Source organism: Pelophylax lessonae, assembly GCF_965119305.1.
Source record: "Pelophylax lessonae genome assembly, chromosome: 4".
In the NCBI taxonomy this organism is placed as follows: domain Eukaryota; kingdom Metazoa; phylum Chordata; class Amphibia; order Anura; family Ranidae; genus Pelophylax; species Pelophylax lessonae.
Window position 1 is genome coordinate 336657423 of NC_138771.1, and position 20678 is coordinate 336678100.

Below are 20678 nucleotides of genomic sequence, written 5' to 3' on the forward strand. Positions count from 1 at the left end.
ATGCAGTTTGCTAAAAATACAGAGTTGTTGTTTGGAGGTTAAAGTTAATATTTCCCTTTTAATCCAGGCTATGCATTTCTACTGTTTCAAGACGAAAGTTCTGTGCAGGCTTTGATTGATGCTTGCATTGAAGAGGATAGTAAGCTCTATCTCTGTGTGTCGAGCCCTACCATTAAAGACAAGCCTGTGAGTATTCATTGTACAGACTGTCATCTTTTTTTCTTTGTAGTCACTTGCACCAGCTGAGTTTGAAGTAAAAGTACCACCTAAATGGCTGAGTTCACTAAAGAAATCTTCATTTCAAACACCACCAGTGTTTACCTGGGAACTTGAAAGCTTTAACTGGGTGGAACGTCCTACCTTGTAGTGTGCTTGACAGCTTCAAGCACACTTCACAAGATCCTCTTCATTGCACGATGAGGCTAGCCTTCAAAGTCTATTCGATGTTCTGCTTGTGATGAGCTTATTAGTTGTAATGCCTACTGTTTTCTACAGTATAGATAAAAAGTAGTATCTTGCACACAAAAAAGAAATATCTGTTTTCAAGTGTTTTATGTACAGTTCCTGATGTATGTAAATACTTCTGGGGATATTGATAATAGTTATTATTGTAATACAGGATTTGTATAGTGCCACCAGTTTGCTCAGCGCTTTACAATATAAAGGGAGACAATACAGCAACAATTAATCATTATAGAGGACTCTCGCGCTATCAATATATGTAGAGGTGAAAAGATGAAAAAATTAGATGAGATCTAGTAATATCTGATTAGTATAGGATTGTTGGTAACACATGAACGCTTATCCTTGGCGATATGGGTATGAAAATAATAAAACCACTGTAGCGCTACACCTAAAAAGCTGATCAAATAAGTAACCTTGAAAAAATATATACCAGTGAGAAACTAATAAGCAAAATAAATAATAATTAGTTTAAACATAACGTGTAAACTATCTTAAAAGTGCATAGTAAAGAATGGGGATACAATGTGCAACAAAAAAAATAAAACATTTAAAACAAGTATAAATCTATTCTTTGAGGTAGATGGTGTGCCACTTGGTATAAAGAAAAGTGCACACATGCAAAAGAACAAGCTTTTCTGTGATCTTCAATAAAACGTATAGCAATAATGCATCGAAAATAATAGTCTTTAGTATGTGCTGGCATGTGTCCCTTCACCAGTGTTGAAAGTAGTGATCGACTGATATAATTTTTTTTTCTTTGCCGATACCGATATTTTGGTCATCGCATATCAGTATCGGCCGATATTTTCATACATTAAATTTTTTTTTATTTTTTGACAGGTACTCTTGTGGAGGGATTTGGGGGTCTAAAAGACCCCAAACCCCTCCTCTGCACTTAAAAGCATTAAAAAAGCCAAGTTTGGCTGTTTTGAATGCTGTAATTTTTATAAATTTGGCGCAGAGTACCCAGAAGTGATGCCATGACATCACTTCCGGTTTTTACATGGAGACCCGATCAGAGCCGAATGCGGCTTTGATCGGGTCTTCTCTTCGGCGGCCGTGCAGGCTGGTTGCCCAGGTTTCCCGGTGGGACGGGAGACCCGGGCGAGCTGCAAAATGCAGCGGGAGGGGCGGGACGTCCCGCTCCTTGAAGTGACAGCCGAGCGGCTTCTTAGCCACATCGGTTGTCATTACAAGACAGCCGACCGTCGGCAATGGACGCCGGTACCAGGGTGATGCCTCTAGCTGCAGGCATCACTCCAGTACAAGCACTTTCCCGAAATATTGGCAATATCGGTAACCTCAGGGGCCGATCACGATATATCGGGGAAAGTGCATATCGGCCCCCGATAATCGGTCGATCCCTAGTTGAAAGCCACTGTGCTCTTTAGCAGCTCACCTCAAATGCACTTGAATTTGGCACGTAATGTTATTAGATCCATAGAGTGGTCCTACTATTATTCCACCACTAGATGTCCTCGATAAGTACGTCTCCAAAATAGCTTCCCCCAGCTCTTCCCTGAAGAAGTCACGTGATTGTGACGTAACGCGTAGAGCGTGGACTGAAAATACCGTAGGTGACGCCGGCACCATCACGGGCGTTAAGCCTAAGCCACTGCTGGACATGTATATCTATGATTGTAAGTTTTTATGTTTGGATCTATTAAATGAATGATTTTACTACACCATGGGAGTTTCCTTTCATACCTCTACATGAAAACACCGAGATAAGTGATCCGTAGGACCCTTGAGCTTACCAGCCAGGGATAGAGCTGAGGAAACCCATTTTGGAGACATGCTTATCGAGGACATCTAGTGGTGGAATACTAGCAGGATCACTCTATGGATCTAATAACATTACGTGCCACCTGCAGGTATCACCTGAAAGGAAAGTCCAGATGGCTGCACACCAAACTTAGATCCAAATACCTTTATTCGCATAAATCCACGAAGAACATGAAGAGCACTACATGTACAAGCAAGGGAGCCGGTCCTCCCTTGCTTGCACATGTGGCGCTCTTCATGATGATCATGGTTTTATGCGAATAAAGGTATTTGGATCTGTTTTTTGATGTGTAGCCATCCGCACTCTTCTTTCATTACTGTTTCAGCTGTGACTAGGCGAGCACCCTGCAGTAAGGAGATCATGCCATTGGGGCTGGCTCACCTGTGAGCATCGTTGACCTTTTGTGTTGTGCCTAAAGGGGGATAGCCAGACAGATTGGGGTAGTGTTTCAGAGGGCGGAAGACGCTCTGGAGAAATACTGATGTTTAAATTAAATTTAACACAATTAAAAACTGTCAGCCTTTATGCTCAGTCACACTTGCTTGCACTCTGCGGGCTGATTGCGGGTGCAAGAATTGCACTTGTTCCCGCACCCACCTGCTCTTACCGGATCTCAGCCTGCAGGGCTTTTGCAGGAACCACAAGGAAATCACATGGTCAAAAAGGCATGCACCTTTTTTCTGCGGAAAATCTGGGCACAGCAGCCTATTCAAATGAATGGGCTGCCGTGCCCAAGAAAACACAAGCCGCAATAGTGTGAACCAAGCCTTAAGGAAAAATGCAATGAAGATTCTGCGCTGGTTCACATATATGCGATAACAGACTTCGCATTTGATTCGCAGTGCACTGCTCTGCAAATCGCATGCAATGTCTGTGCGATGTAAATTCAGCCATACAAATTGTATGGCTGAATTTGCATTCGGACACAACTCGCACAGGACCCTTTTTTGGGTCTGCACCATAATCAGATCACATTGCTGTTCACACCTATGCGATCCGATGTATGTCCAAACTGACCGTTTGCACTGCGATATGTGAACTGATCTGGGGGTGTCGTTAACTTTGTATTGAAACCCCCAACGATTCGCATATGGCAGTTTGAACTGTCTGTGAGTTGAATGCGATGCGAGAACCCGCAGTGGATTCACAGGGTTCCCGCATCACATATGTGTGAACCAGGACTCGGAAAACATAGATGTGGGCGTGAGAGATACATGTGTAAAGTGTATATTTTACCTCTGTGTCCTCTACTTACCTGCCTGAGCCTAAAACACACCTCTTTATATCCCTGGGAGTCTTATTTCCTTATACTATGGCTTGTTTTATTCTACATTGCTCCCAGCTTCCTTTTTTGCAATGTTTTACATATAAAGTTAGCAACACAATATACACACATGATGCAATAAGCAAAAGCCAGAGATACCGTGACGAGCCAGACTACCTGCGCTGGATGGGTACTTGGCTGTTCCATACAGATACAATCCTGACACTAGCAAATTGTACCCAAAATCATAGGGGTTGAGAGTCTAGTCTATAAAGGGCACCTGTATTGAGAATAAGTATCCTCCCACAATGAAGAGAATGGGAAGATGAGGAGAGAATCCTTAGACCTGATTAGGCTTTAAACAGATTACCTTTTTGCATACCCAGGTCTTTTTTTATTTTTATTCTGTGGGAGAGCCAATTTCCTGGACAGAGCACATGTTCATTTTTAACGTGCATCTGAAACCAAAACTTTTTTTTTTTCTTTAACTCATGTCTTTATTGCTCTCTTTGTCCTATTTATTCATTGTCTAAAACTAAAGGTCTGTGAGGATTTCCCTGATTTGGGGAAATTTCCTCATTTCTTTTTGCATCTATGGGCAGAATATGAAGAGAAAGCTCCTTAATGAGATACAGAAAAAAACTGAGGTTTAAACCCTTCCCCACTCTATCCAAAACTTTAAAAAAAGGTTTAACAGTGCTTTAGATATGCTTTAGGCCTCATGCACACTGGGCGTTTTCTAAACTCTCCTAGAAGCCTTCCTCCTGGCAGCAGCATTTTGACAAAAAATACACCTGACACTTGTAAAAGTGTGTAACACGTTCAACGTTTGGGCGTTAATTCATTTCATTGGCTAAAATAAACAATTTACAAGCCTTTGTTCTGCCCAAACTCTGCTGCTCCTGGATGCACGGGCAGGGTTTTTTTTTTTTTTCCTACTTTAAAAATTAGGATATAATGCAGGATAGTTTAAAGCCCTTGTTCTTACCTTGTATGTTCTAGCTGTTCCTGATCAGTAGACCAGACTGCATTAGGGCTGGTTCACATTTCCTGGGTGGCAAAACATCACATTGAAGGACCTCTTGGTTCTGGCCAGCAGTGCCATGTGCTTTTAAAACCTGTGACTGTTGTGTTTTTTTTGTTTTTTTTTTAACTTTATTGAAATGCTACGAGATGGAAAAATGCAGACATTGCAGAATTCCGCACCACAGCTCATCCGAAGGCTGCTTTCAAGTGTGAACAGGACACATGGAAACAATGATTTTCTTTGTGGCCTTGCAAAAACGTATGGTCTCCACAAAAGTGTGGATTCTTTAATCCTGCACCACACAAAATAGGCTGTTTCTTATGTTGACCTTATGGAATTTTTATCATGCTATTTAATAGGTTCAAATCCGGCCCTGGAATCTCAGTGACAGTGACTTTGTGATGGATGGCTCACAACCTCTCGACCCAAGGAAGACCATTTTTGTTGGCGGTGTCCCTAGGCCTCTTCGAGCTGGTAATGTGTTTTTTTTTTTTTGTTTTTTTTTTTAACATATTGTCTATCTGAATATATTAAAGTATCATTTGATTGTCCTTTAGTTTCAGTCTTTAGAGTGACAGGTTTCCCCAGACAGATAATCAAACAGATGTTGATTCTCACTGAGAAGATGGAAAGATCTGACCTATTCATGCATAGTTTAGCTGATGCATGCTTTACTTGGTCTACCCTTTTGCAGAGTCAAGGTTGTATGTGCAATCCAGTAACTGATCTCTACATGGTGACTGACACTGCAATGGATTAAACCTATGTAGCCATGCACTGAACTCCACTTAAATATTTCAGCAGGGTATTTTCTTTCTTTCTAAAGCTCCATTATTAATTCAGGGAGGAAATTGATCCAGTTAATTTCACAGATCGATGTAACTTTGTTAGAGGCGTGTAACAAGAATTGTTGGAGTTTGAAAATAGTCAGGCAGTGGGCAGCACTCGTTTCTTCTGCATTGGAGATAATTAGAAGGTCTGCACCTGTTGTTCCTTGATCAGCACAAATGTGCAATGCAGTTGCAAACATAAGGGCAATGTGACCCGGAGACCAGGAAGACCTAGCGCTAGAATTTGTCAGGAAATTTTTTTTCTTTTGTTGCATCTCAGTGCTGCTGATCTCCTTCTTCCTCGTTCAGCCATTTCATGTCTGTATGCGTTGGCTCTGACATTGACTGCGCATCATTGTCATTGACTGTCCTCCTGACATAGACAGCAGTGGACCATGCCAGTGCAGTGTATGTTGGCAAGGCCGCTTCACGTCTTCAGCAGGGGTGCATGTGGCAAGGGGACTACATTAAACACATAGCTGGTAGACGCAGACAAAGCATCATCATGCTATAACAAGAAGAGCCTATGAGGATCTTAATAGCGGAATATATACTGATAATGGTATTGTTTAAAAGCTGCAGATTTAATGTTTGAAAAAAAAACTTTTCAAAATAAATCATGTTAAAGCTTTTATGAGTTTTAGTAATTGGGTATAGATTGAGTGTACTAAATGGATGGATACATTCATACAGGTGGCTCTGTTTTTAGTTTAGAGAAGACCACACATTTACACAGCCCTGCAGCCTCTTTCTAGGTGAGGCTGGTGAGTGGAATCTTGCACCAAGCTGTATTTCGGCCATTTAGCTAATATGGCAGTATTTTTACATTGCTTGATCTGCTTTCAACAGACTGACACTGTAATAGGCAAATAAAGACGGTTAAAGAAGAATGGCTTCTTAAAAAAAAAAAAAAATAAACTATCCTACTTATCTAGATGCCTGCAGCTCTGATCCCAGCTGCAGCTGTCCCTGCCACCTCTAAGACTGAGAACTGAGTGACCAAAGACCATCGCTCAGTTCTCTGCTTTCAGCTTGCAGCAGTCGATCACCGTCTCTCTGCTCTCTGCACTCACTGGAGCACTGGGCTGTGGAAGAGGCGGGAGCGGCTGACTCTGTGTCCAAGCAGCCCACTGAGACGCTGAGCCAGCTGCCAGTCCAGGCAGTTGGGTGGATCCTGACTGTAAACTACACTAGCAATGCCTAAACATTCTGATATTGCCCTATATATTGGCTACAGTATTGTTGAAGCAGCGCCCTAACACATTTTTAAAAAAATTCAGATTACAATAATTTAGAACAGAACAGGTAGAGGGAAAGGAAGGTTATGTTTTGACTCTGGCTTGAGAAAGGCAATTGTTTCTGATACACAGTGCTTTAGCAAGTTAAATGTCCTAAAGGTAAAGGATAAGTTCACCCTTCAAAAAAAAAAAATTAAATGCGCATTTTTTGCAGGTAAAAGGAAGGTGCATTTTTTTTTTTTTTTATTTAGGCGCCTGTAAAGCATTGCACCAGAGATCATGGGTGCAATCACCTGCTACTGCAGACTGTGTAGCTGTCTTCCTGTACCTCTTAACCTCTTACAGGCAGGCAGTTACTGAATGACGGGAAGAATCCATGAACTACTAGAGCACTCACCAGTGCCCTGGTCGTTCATTGAGAACTACAAGACGTCAGCTGCAAAGGCTGTTAGTGCTTGTAGTTCATTTATTTACAGAATGCTGTGAGGCCGGCTTCACACCTATGTGTTTTTCAGTGCTTTTTAATTTTACAGAAATGCACTACAGTCCATTTACCATGGTTTCTTATGGGTCTTGTTCACATCTGTTCATTGTCACCTGGTGCATATTTTGGAAAGGGTCAGGGACTATTTATCCTGCAGCAGGTTTCATGTCTGTTTCCATAGATTTCAATGTAAACGCATAAAAAAATGTAGTGCTTGCGTTTTTTAAGGGTTTTTGCTGGTATCTCCTGCAAGAAAAAACACCCCTCCCAAAAATGCAAAAAAAACCTCAAAAAGGCGTAAAAAATGCGTGTGAAAAATTACACCCGGAAATTGCATCAACCACAACCTGCATAGGTTTGAACCAGACTTGAATGAATGACGTGGCCGTGTGGCAAATTGTGACAGTGGGTGGCGGGAGAAGATTCCTGACCCGCTGTCACAGTTAGATGCGTTATCAGGAAGAGGCTGCAAAAGCAGGAACATGTTACATGTTCGACCCTAAAAATGAGTAGAACATGTAACATGTTCCCAAAGGTGACCTTATCCTTTTTAAATTATAACTAAAGGAAAAACTTTTAGTGGAGGGGGATTAGAACACTTGTCAGGCTTTTATTGATCTGTTCCCCCATTGGGGAGATTCATCCTCTTTATTTGCCTGGTTTACCATTATCACTGAAAATAGAAGAAAATCCCAAATTTTGGGTTTTCACCAGAACATGAATAGAGGAGAAATCTTCCAATGGGGACACTGGTTCCATTGACCCTGGTGATAACCAGAGATGCCCTCATTTTGAAGGGATTTCCTATCACTTCCAGTTTGCCTATGGGACAGGGAGTGAAGGGAAATCTCCACAATGGGACACAAATGACATTAAAAGATAAGGTTTATAACCCACCCTTACTCTATTCAATATGAAAAAAAAAAAAGTTTTTTGCCTTTAGTTCTACTTTAAGGTTTACACTATAAAGCATCTTATGTATGTTGCTTTTTGTTACAGTGGAGTTGGCAATGATAATGGACCGCCTATATGGAGGAGTATGCTATGCTGGCATAGACACAGACCCTGAGCTGAAATACCCAAAAGGAGCAGGGCGTGTTGCCTTTTCCAATCAACAGAGTTATATAGCTGCTATCAGTGCCCGCTTTGTTCAACTGCAGCACGGAGAGATCGATAAGCGGGTGAGCTACATTTTTATATTTCTTGTACAGATCTAAATGTAGAGAATGTTGGGATTTCTTCACAGGTTTTAGGGCCTTATCGCTTAGGTTCTGTTTTTCTTTCATAGAAGGAGAAAAGGCAGACGCTGTACTAGAAACAACTGATCTCTTGTGGCCTTGATGCACCACTGGGCATCAGCTGTTTTCTTTAGTTCCCCGTGTCTGCAGTTACTACACTGCTTCCTTCAGCCTCAGCTTTTGGGCTCCCAATATGCACATCTTTTTCTCAGTTCTGTTGTAAATCTAAAAAGGATTTTGATGCTCCCTGGGCTACTTCATGGAGCCAGGTGCTGAAGTCTGGTGATATCATTATCTTAATTGTTTTTTTTTTTTTTTTTTTAATTCAACTAAAATATTTAAAACTGAGCCCTGGGACTTTTATTTTAAAAATTCCCTTGCAGCGGAGGACCTCGCACTGTAAGAATTAACTGCTCATTAAGTCTAAAGGTAGAGGAATAGGTTGTAATACCTTATTCCTCAATCCCCAGCAACCAGCACTCACTTCTCTCCTTAGCACCAGGTTGTGGACAGGCCATCGGCATCTTCACTGATAATGTACTTGATGACCTCAGAGTGTGAACGCTTTGGGAGATTAAGGTAAGTATTATGAGCATTCAATTCTTATTGTAAGTGTATTAAAAAAAAAAAAAAAAAAAACATTCATAATTCAGCTTTAAGACTGCATTGAATGCTTGTAAAAGGTTGAATTATTTATTAAGCATACAAGTTTTAAGTGCAATGAAGGGCAAGGCTGGTTATTTATGAAGGGTTTAGACCTACTTTGTTATCTACATGATATCTGTACAGAAAGGCTGTGATTACACAAAGCATGGGTATTAAAGGTTATCCACCTCATGTCCTTCATCTCTTCTCCATCTGTGTAGGCAGAAATGGAAAAAAGTAAAATATAGGAAAAGCAAATGTCTAAGGGTGCCCTTTTAAGTATTGGTTGTGAAGATCAGAAAACTATCAGGCTGTTTAGGGAGTAAATAATGAGTGTTAAGAATGTTAATCAGTATATGCAGATATCTCCAGTGATTTGATATTTCCAATGACCATCCTATGTACAGACTCTAATGTGAGGTAGTTGCTGATTTGAATGACGAAAGAAACAGTTCTGAACTAAATATAAGCCCTGTGAGAGAGACTGTGCAGGACATGTACAGGAATTGTTCAGTGACTGCATATTTCATATACTGTATTTTTAACTATGAGTACATTATAATGCTAATAGCTTTCTCCCTGGACCCTAACCCCCCGCCATCAACTTATTATCTTTGTGCCTATATCTGTCAGGCAGTCACTAAAATGCCTCTAATGGAATTTTGGCATACATGTAGGGAAGACTCCTAAATATTCCTTTTGTTGCAGCACTTCTCATATTAGGCCATTATGCTGAAAATGCTACATACTATACTATAGTAAATTGGGAAATTTCTCTACCCTCTCCTAAATGGAACCCATAACATTTGAGAGTGGGAAATGCCTCTGCTGAATTGTTCTTGCAGATTCTGACTTTGTGATCTGGATCCTATCTTCATTACCTTACTGACTTGAATCAAGAGGGCAGAATGGGAGCACAGAATAGTATGGATAATCATAAGATAGTAAAGCCATGATGAGCAATGTCCAGAGTAGTTTTACCTATATATCTGTTCTTATAGGTTCAGTCTTACCTGAGTTGCAGTTGTGCTTAATGGGTTTGGAGTCTGCATGTGTTTGCACAATTTGGCCAATTGTGGATGTAACAATTTTTGAAGCGTTCCCTGTCAAAAGACCATATGGAATTGAATGGGCCACAGCAGTCTGCCATCTTTTGTTTGGTCAACTGAAGCAATGCATTACCGATTTCCATCCAAGATTGGATTGCTTAGCTGCTCCAAATTGGGAAACATTCTAAATTGTGGTTGGTAGGTTACTACAGACTCCTCAGTCTCTTGTATTTTTTTTTTTTTTTTTTGAGCAAAAGCTGATTTTCCATAAGGTTCCATACGGCTTAACCCATTGTACATTTACTGTTGCTGTTAAGCTTTACAAACGGGTGTTTTGTCTTCTGACCATCAGAAAATTGCTAACAAGTGTTTGGGCTGCAGAGTAGTTGGCATTGAAAAAGCCACACTAGTATGACAAGTTATACATAGATATTGTTTTGCTGTTGGACAACTATATCAGAACACTCATTTGGATGCACAACTTAAAAACTTCCATGGTTCCAGAGGCTTTTCAAACAGATGTTTTAGTTTCGTTACAAATTACCTTAAAAATGAACTAAGACCCCAGGGGGCGTGGCCTGGAGAGCAATGGAGTAGGTCGCATTGCACGAGAGCTCCTCCGGCATTATCCTGAATTATCGATCCTGATTCATCGCTGAGTCCAGAACTCATCTCTTCCTGACCCCTACCTGCTCCCGGATCCCGCGGTGGTATGTCTCCCCCCCGGCAGAAGTCGGAGGCCGCTGCGAAGCTGGACAAATTCCGGCACAAGGACAAGGAGGCCCCGCTGGAAAATGGCGCGGCCTCATCCACCGCTCCGGCTGCATCCACGGCTGATCTGGCACAAGTGCTTGACGCCATATCCACCTGCCAGGCGACCCTGACGGCTCGCATAGAGGAAGTTAAAATTGATGTTTCCCTCCTCCGTCAGGATTTCCAGAAACTGCGAGACCGGGTGTCCGAAACCGAGCACCGCTTAGGCCGCATGGAGGATGCGGTCCCCCCCCTGCAGGCCTCCTCTGACCAGGCAGAACGCCATATATCCTTGTTGCTCTCTAAGCAGAACGATCTTGAGAATCGGATGCGCCGAAACAACTTGCGCTTCGTGGGCCTGCCTGAGGGTGCTGAGGGGGCCTCCCCTGCCACGTTCCTTGAGGATCTCCTGGTGACCACCTATGGCCGGGAAGCATTCTCCCAATCCTTCGTGGTTGAACGGGCTCATCGGGTGCCATCCAAGTCGCCACCTCCGGGAGCGCCCGCCAGGGTGTTCATAGCTAAATTCCTCAACTACCGGGACCGGGATGCCATCTTACGTTTGGCCCGGGATAAGGGCAACATTCCCCACCTCAACAGCCAGGTGCTCGCATTCCCGGATTTTTCTGCAGAGGTCCAGCGTCGCAGAGGCAAGTTTACAGATATCAAGCGGAGATTGCGCGCCCAAAACCTGAAATATGCTATGTTGTTCCCTGCCAGGCTCCGTGTGGTGGACGAGGACCGGGTGCATTTTTTCGAGGATCCTGAAGAGGCTGTGGCATGGTTGGATAGACTGAGACCTGCCTAGTGCGTGAGTACACTTTTGTCCGCAGTCACCTTTCCTGCTGTGCCCACCTTACTGCCCATATTTGCCCTGTGAGCCACCTATTTTTTATACTGCCCCTCCGTCACTGTTGACCCTGATCCCCTGCTCCATCCATCCCTACTCAAGCCGTGAGGAACTGCTGCGGATTTGCCCTCCTTTTTGTGACACTCTGTCCCCCCCCCCCCCCCCTGTTCTTCCTTCTCCCCCTGTTCTGGACACCGTTTATTCACCATGTGCACCGTGGAAATATTTTTACAGACTGCCGTATGCTCTCCCTTTGTTTTGCTCCGCCGGCTCGGCCCCCCAGATGTCCTGTCTTGTGGGGGCTGCTTGCTGGCACTACTACAGGAACTCTTTTGCTCTTCAGAGGATGTTTGCCCCCTCGTTACGCTGTGCCCAGATTGCAAATTTGATTGTGTTTATTGCTATACTATGTCTGGTGTCCTGGCTGTGTGTGTGCGGGCCCCTTTCGGGTCTCCGCTGCAGCTGGTGCTCCCTCTGTTTCAATGTGGGTACTGTTGGGTTTTTCTGTTCGGGGATGTATGCTCGCACAAGTTGGGGTTGGTGTAGAGCTGGGTGGGTTGGGGTTGTTTATTTACAGAATGTTTATTGTGTGCTGTTCCTTATGATATTGCGATGCTGCCATTTTTCTATGTTTTCTTGCCATGTCTCAGTCTGTACCTCTCTGCAGGCTCGGTCTCCACTGAACCTTTCTATCCTGGTGCCATTTTTTTACCTACCTCCATGGCCCCGTTGAAATTGCTAGTTTGGAATGTTCGTGGCATTAGGGACAAAATCAAACGTACGGCCCTCTTTACTTTTTTGAAAGCCCAAGCTGCAGATATTGTTGTTCTAACTGAAACCCATGCCACTGGCTCCTTGGTTCGCGCTCTACGGAAGCCCTGGATGGGGTGGACATATCATGCCACGTACAGTTCCTACTCCCGTGGAGTCTCAATATTAGTTGCTAAGTCCCTCCCTTTTGCTATTTGTTCGGTGGAGACCGACCCTCAGGGTCGCTATGTTCTTCTACATGCTACACTGGCGGGTTCTTCTATTCTGTTGCTGGCCTACTATGTGCCTCCCCCATTTTCTGGGGCTGTCCTTGGGGCCGGTTTAGACTTTATTGCACGCCATCCTTCTGTGCCTGTTGTATGGCTGGGTGATTTTAATATGACCATTGACCCCGAGCTGGATAGGGTGAGTTCAACTCTCCCGGCCCGGCCTTCGAATGGTCTGACCCGTTTCGGTCGGGTAATGTCCCAGTTCTCGCTGATTGACACCTGGCGCCACCTGTATCCTACTAAGAGGGCTTACTCCTGCTTCTCGGCGGCTCATGCCACCATGTCTCGCATTGATTACATCTTTATTTCCCCACAGCTTGCTCCTCAGCTACAGGCAGCGGGCTTTTGCCCGCGTATCCTGTCTGACCACGCCCCTTACTGGGTGCTCCTGGATGTTTTGTCCAGGCCACCGCGCAGTAACTGGCGGCTTAATCCATTCTGGCTTGGCCTAATCCCAGACACTGAATCTCTAGACGCTGAATGGGACTCGTTCTTCGCGACTAATGACGGTACCTCGGATGTCCTGACGGTGTGGGATGCGTTCAAGTCCCATGTGAGGCTGAAACTTTCCCATGCCATCTCCACTTTTAAACGTCACTCTAGAGCTTCATACGCCCAGGTGTTGGAGGACTTGGCCTCTATGGAGGATCAGTATGCTCTTGCACCGACTCCGGATGCGCTCGCGAGCCTTAAATTGCAGACGCGGGTGGCCGAACAGCTTAGTTACGAGAGGGCTAGGCATAAATTATTTTTCGCCAAGCAGCGGATATTTGAACAGGGAGAACGCCCGGGTAGGCTTTTGGCACACTTGGCGCACCTGGATGCCCGCCCTCCGGTGGTCATTTCCCTAGCGGGTCCGGATGGATCCCTGGTTTCTGACGCTGCCACGGTTGCCAGCATGTTTGCGTCGTTTTTTCGTGACACCTATTCCTCTACGGTGGCGTACGAGACCTCCGAGCTGGATGGGCTGCTGGCTGACCTGTCCCTCCCTCAGTTATCGGCGGTTCAGGTGGAGGCCCTTGAGGCCCCTATCTCCGCCGAGGAGGTGCAGGCGGCTATAGCTAGTTTCGCTCGTTGCAAAGCTCCAGGCGTAGACGGGCTCCCTGTGGAATTCTATACACAATTTTCGTCTACCCTTGTTCCTAGGTTGGTGACCCTCTATCGATCTATTTTTAAGGACGCTGCCCTTCCTGACTCTATGCGTGAGGCCCTCGTTGTTTTGATCCCGAAGCCTGGGAAGGACCCTCTCCAACCTGAGTCGTACAGGCCCATTTCCCTATTACAGACTGATGTGAAAATCCTTGCAAAAGTTTTGGCCATTCGTCTAAATAAGGTTATCCTGACGTTGATACACCCTGATCAGACGGGCTTTATGCCTACGAAAAACACTGCCTATAACACTAGACGTCTATTTATGAATCTACAGGCCTCGCATGCCCGGTTGGGAGCTCGGGTGGTGGTCTCACTTGACGCGGCCAAGGCCTTTGATTCTGTCGAATGGAATTATCTATGGCATTGTCTGCGTATCTTTGGCTTTGGTCCGCGATTCATCAGGTGGCTGACTATCCTCTACGATGCCCCTCGGGCACGGGTTCTGGCGAATGGCTGGACCTCGGACGTGTTTCCTCTCTCCAGAGGCACACGTCAGGGGTGCCCTATCTCCCCTCTACTCTATGCCTTGGCGGTGGAACCGTTGGCGGCGGCTCTTCGATCCCATCCGGGTATTGAGGGGCTTCGTGCTGGTCCACTGGTGGAGAAGGTTAGCCTGTATGCTGACGATATGCTTTTGTATTTATCGGATGCTGGTCCTTCCCTGGCTTCGGCTCTGCAGGTCATCGAGCACTTTGGTAAGTTCTCTGGTTTACGTATCAATTGGGACAAGTCCCAGATTCTCCCCATGGATGCCTCTCCCCCTACCTTTGTCCAGGCCTCCTTGCCCCTTCGACGTGTCAGCGTGATTAAATACCTGGGTATACATATATCTCGGGATCTTTCGGACTACGTTTCCCTCAATATTGAACCGGTTATATCCCTGTTCAAGGCTAAACTCCAGGCGTGGGCTAAGCTCCCGCTGGGGGTGATGGGGCGGATAGGTCTCCTCAAGATGATTCTACTCCCTAAAATTTTGTATGTTATGTGGCATTGCCCGGTCTATATACCACTCCGCTACTTTAAGGTCCTCGAGGCCCTCTGGAACTCGTTTATCTGGGGATCGGCGAGGCGCAAATTGTCGTCGCGTACGATCCGCCTCCCGATCTCGTTGGGCGGTCTCGCGGTCCCCGATCTTCCCCTGTACTACTTGGCGGCTCAGCTTTCCCATTTCTACCACTTGGACAAACAGGACAATCTGAGGTGCCGTCTCTTGGTCTGTGCGGACTCTGGTTTCCCGGTTCCCCACCCATTCTGTGACCTCCTTCGGGGGGTGAAGGGATCCCACGGGTCCTCCCCACGTGGGAGTCTCTTGCATAATTATAGACGTGTCTGGGATCTGGCGATGCAGAAGATGGGCTGCGAGGCCTTACACGCTGATACGCCGCTGTGGTTTAATAAACTTCTACCAGAACTTTTACAGATACCTGATCCCAGTGTCTGGATCTCTAGGGGTGTCTTCCTGCTCTCCCATGTATTGCACCGGGGAGCAGTGAAGTCATACAGCCAACTTAAGCAGGAGTTTGCCCTCCCATCTTATATGTATTTCCGATACATGCAGCTCGCTCACGCGCTGCGGGCCCAGTTCCCGGTGGACTGTCCGATGGTGGAACCCTTGGACTTGACTAGGGTCCTCATGGGCGCGGACCACTGTAAGCTGATTGCCCTTCTGTACGAGATGTTGCTTACGCCCGCGGCCACCAAGATCGCGTATGCGTTGAAACCCAAATGGGAACCTTTGTTGGGAGAGATACTGGACGAGGATTGGGAGGATGTACTGATGGGCGCTAAGTGTGCTTCCCCTAAAATGTCGGATCGCTTTACCCATGTATGTATCCTTCACCGTACATACCTTACCCCTGTACGTATGGCTAAATTTCGTCCCACCCAGGCGTCCCATTGCCCCAAGTGTCTGCTGTCGACTGGCACATTCGACCATCTGCTGTGGCAGTGTCCGCGAGTGCGGGGGTTCTGGGCCCAAGTGGTCCAGTTCCTCCACGACCAGATGGGCGCGCCTGTGACACTCGACCCTAGATTGTGTTTACTGGGACTCCTTCCAGATGTTGAGATTAACAAGCATGTGGCCCAGTTCTTGCAGGAGACCCTGTTTCAGGCCCGTAAATTGCTGGCCAGAAATTGGATCCAACAGGCGGTGCCTACCTTGGCGGCGTGGATTAGCGAGATCAACAGCACTCTCCCCTATAAAAAACTTATTTATGTTAATAGGGGTTGCCCGGGGAAATACCATAAAGTGTGGGATAAATGGCTAAATTCTTCCACTACTTGTACATCGTAATTCCTAATGCATTGTGTTTCAATTATCGCATATCTGTGTACATTGTTCTACTAATTGCTCTGTATTCTCGTGAACTGGCATTGACTGTCAAGATTTATGGACTGGTTTGTTCTATGTTGGCTATCTCGCAGCCTTTTCTTGTTGTATATCTCCTGTTGTATTTCAGTACGCAATAAAGTTGTTTTGATTTTAAAAAAAAATGAACTAAGACAAATATGAAATCTGCCATTGCTGAGGCATTCATAGTTTTCAAAGGTCATGTGATATTAAATTGGCTTAGCCTTATCAATAGCTCTACCTCACAGACTGCCCTATTGTATGAATATGTGCAACATGAAGTCAATCATTTGGCTGGACATCAACTTTTAAATTTCAGGTGATCTGTGAAGCCTGAAACTCCAACTTTAGTATGCAAATCCCTGTGGTTCCACTAGCTGGCTACTAAGCCATTAACTTTGGCCCAGGGACACAGTAGTAATGTAGAGACGAGTGGGGGGAATCGTAGTACATGTCAGGGGATGCAGGCATCAATCATACCCAGGAGTATTGGATTCTGAAGACTACGCCAGTCAGTGTAGCTCTGTAAGTAAACAAAGCTCCAAGACAGGGACAGTGTGACAGGTAAGTATATTACCATTATTCTTTTGCAGGGTTTTTTAATGTATGTGACCGGTTTAAGTTAATGAAATACTTATAATTATGCATAACCCAAATTGTGACCATTTATCTTTAAATGCTTAGTCTGTCCAAAACGAATAAATCAGTTATGAATTGTAGTTGATGGGTTGAAGCACCCTCTGGATTATATATGTTAGGGATTCACACGACTGCTCGTGATTTTGCTTTTCCATGCCAAGGATGTAAAATTAAAAAAATTAAAAAAAAATTGGAAAGTCCCTTGTACTGATTATTAGAGGCGGACATTAAAGTTTGGGTCAGAAACCTCCCTGCTGCAGGCCCTGTGGGATGAAAGATGTCAGCCACTGATTCTTCTTTCCAGAGCCAACTCAAGATGAAATTCGTTAATTTTGTTTATGGCAAACTGTCCTGTTATTACCGTTTGATAATTATTATTTTTTTTTTGTTTTCTTTCCCATGCTCATTTTTTTTTTTTTTTTCTTTTCTGATCTCTTCTATTCTGACAGGTGGAAGTGAAGCCATATGTCTTGGACGACCAGTTGTGTGATGAGTGTCAAGGAGCTCGTTGCAGTGGCAAGTTTGCTCCATTCTTCTGTGCTAATGTTACCTGTCTGCAGTATTACTGTGAATATTGCTGGGCTGCTATCCACTCCCGTGCAGGGCGGGAGTTCCACAAGCCGCTGGTGAAGGAGGGAGGCGATCGCCCAAGGCATATTTCATTCCGTTGGAATTGAGTGACCCATATACTTAACTTCCTTCCCAAGGATCCAAATAAGTGCACTCTTCTGTTCTCTTAATCTCCCTCCCTCCTTCCATCATTAGGAAAGCATGTCCTCTTGTTGTAGTCTGTATTTTAACAATAGTATAACGAAAGAATGACCTACACCATAGGTATTTTGTAGAGTCTTGTGTCATTGAGAACTGTATTGAAACGCCTTTGTTGTTCCTAACAATATCACTCTGATGCATGCCAGTTTCATGCTGTCCTCATTGAAAACCAAGGGAGCAGGGAGACTGCAACAATTTTAATTAATATTATTATTAATGTATTTTTTTATTTTGTCAAAGAAAAGAGCTTAAAATGGTTAAAAAATATTAAGCAAGGAAAAAAAAGAAAAACCATAGTATTTTTTATTTTAATTAAATTATTATTAAAATGTAATGGAAAAATACTATTAATGTAACCATACAACTACAATAACACTATTTGGTCTGTTTGAGACAGCTTTTTTTTTTACTTGGGGGAGATTTTTTTTTATTTCCTATTTATTCGGGTTTTTTTAATTTTTTTTTTTTTTTTTTTATTATTCTTTTTAACTTTTATTGGAAAGTTAGCTGTTGCCTGTTGTCAAAAGACCCACAAACAGTGTGCGTAAACATAAATATAAACAGCATTGTAAGTTCAAATTATCTGTGATTTTACAAAGTTAAAGTGACTTCATCATCCTAGACATTTTTTCACAAATATCCTATTGTAAGGCACAAACATAAAATGGTGACGTTTGTTTCATTATGCCAGTACAGGCTGCTGAAGAATCAGTTATGCCGTGAAGGAAATGTTGTTCTTGAAGCTATGCTTTCTTTCTGCAGAAGTCTACAGTTACATACAGTTGACAGTGAAATGCTTGTTGTTTCTTTGCTAAAATTCCATTGTCAGTTGTGAGTAAATGTACGCTTCTTAAGAATGACTGTGTGGCTACTAGAAAAAAGGCAATTCCCATTAGGCACAATAGGGTGTTCCCCAACCTTTATTATAGAACAAGTGAGGTTATAACTAAAATGTACAAACTTTACTAACTCACTGCTCTTCCTCTAAAATATAAGATATGTTAAAACTCCAGAGAAAGATGGTGATGCACTTTAAGCAATGGCAGATACCGTAAATATTATCCAAGATTTATTTTTATTTTTTGTTATGTATTTGTTGTTCTTGTTGGACAATAAGTGAACTGGCTCAATCTCCTTGGGGATCTGAAATATTTTAACAGTAAACTGTTTGCATTTAAGCTCGTAAAGAATGTACATGTTGAGTGAAGTTACTACTGAGGGGAGTGCACTTATTTATTTTTTCACTGAAATAAAAAAAATAAAAAAATTAAATCAACAATGTCAGTTATAACCCATACCGCCACCTCCCCCCTCCAAAAAAGAAAAAGCCTACCAAAGCTCAAATAAGTAAATAAGTTCAGTTACAGAAGGCAGAAATGTCTCCGAAAAAGAACAAATGTATAGATTTTTATTTTTGATGACTAATTTATATCTATAATCGGAACTTACTTAACCTTACATCGGGTGCCAGCTTCTGTTCTCCAGTGTGTCACCAAACATGTGGAAGATACCTCAAAGATGGCATTAGATGTTTTATTGAGTTGGTTTACAAGTCTGGACTGTAAAAGGAGCCCATTACTGTATCAGTACTCCGTTTGCTGTCCTTAAGGGTCAGTCCCTAGAGTAGTTTTGGGTAAGTTCAGGTGGTTTGAATCACCCACTGGATTGTAATATCTTTTTAGTGCTACTGTCGTGTTTATCTGTCGTGCCGATTTCTCACTCTGTGGTATTGGAGGACAGATTTTGCCACTGGCTGATTCAACACACAAAGTATCCACCCATTGCTTGAATATTTTTTGTTTTAGATAAACTGACCCTTTAAGGTACCCACACATCCAGTCAATCGTTTGCACAGTATGAATGATTTCATGCAACAATCTGTATGCAGTAAAGATGTTTGTAACACATCTCAGATGAGCACGGCAACCTTGATTTGTGAAGGTTGGAAAATCTTAGCTGGGCCCCTGCTAAACATGAATAGGTAAGCCGGGTATTACAGCTTATCAAACAAGGGTCTAATTGTTACAACAGAAACGATCAGAAGCCCTTTTTCATGGGTACCTTTAGAGTAGAGTGGCAGCACACAATAGTTACCTGGTTAAAGCTTGCAGATGTATTATGCCCCTTTGGCAGTCAAAGGGCTGAAGAAGGGCTTCCTTCAGCATAAAGTCACTTTACACACCTCCATTGTTTGTATGTCTTGGGCAGTGTGGCAAAATTGTATCTAGGTGAGTGTCATCTGTATAATTAGCAAGGAGGAAATTTGGGAACCAGTTCTGTACTGCAGTCTATCAAAATATCCCTGATTGTTTTGTACACAGTAGTTGAATCTCAATGCAATATTTCTCAAATTTGCTTTAATATTCCCCTTGCAGCTTTGCTTTTCACAGGTGAGCAGCAAACTATAGAAGTTTAGACTCTTTGCACGCTAAAAACTATCTAACATAGAATTTGGCAATGTAACTTCTAGTACCTAGTTTTCAGGCTTTTTGGCACTGAAGACTTTAAGCTGCTTATACCGCTGGATAATCTTTTGATGCCTTAACCTTTAAATGGCCAGATAGCAACAGCAGTTGACAGTTTTGCCAATACCTACAGAAGAACAACCTTAAAGTAAGGTTTGGGTTATAAGATAATATAGTTGTTGGATATAAAGTTGATTATTATTATTTTTTTTTTTATAAATTTTACTTTGTGTTCTAAAAAATGAAATCAATGTAATAGTACCAGTCCATCCAGATTTTGGATTTGGGATGAGTCCTATCATCCTGATTCATGCAGTGCAATTTTCACCCTTTTTAATCCTTAAGTCTCACAAGTTTTGCTGCAGTAAAATATTAGCCACATTTCTATACTATAAATAAAATGAAAAATACAATATGGCTTATAAGAGCTGCTTGAAATGATTACTGCACATAGGCAAAGATGCCACTGGTGGTGACTTCCAGAAGTCCTAAGTCTATACATTTTGGGTGGGCTGACCCTTTAAACAGTATAACTACACTTTTCCCTTATTTCCATTGATTGTGCAAAGCTGTAAGTGTAATGCACATTAATTTGCTGCTACCCACCACAAAATTGTGGTTTCTAGCCTCTA

At 43.3% G+C, this 20678-nt stretch overlaps 1 protein-coding gene across 1 annotated transcript in view; it reads left to right on the plus strand.

Annotated features, from left to right (window-relative positions):
* The window catches only part of CPEB4 (cytoplasmic polyadenylation element binding protein 4), a 143140-nt gene extending 122867 nt beyond the window's left edge, over window positions 1-20273 (plus strand). Inside the window, exons 5-8 of the mRNA XM_082257153.1 lie at window positions 68-186; window positions 4902-5016; window positions 8094-8275; window positions 17260-20273. Coding sequence (XP_082113279.1) covers window positions 68-186; window positions 4902-5016; window positions 8094-8275; window positions 17260-17487 — 644 coding nt within the window. The 3' untranslated portion in view covers window positions 17488-20273. The remainder of the gene's footprint in view (window positions 1-67; window positions 187-4901; window positions 5017-8093; window positions 8276-17259) is intronic.
* Window positions 20274-20678: the final 405 nt, after the last annotated feature.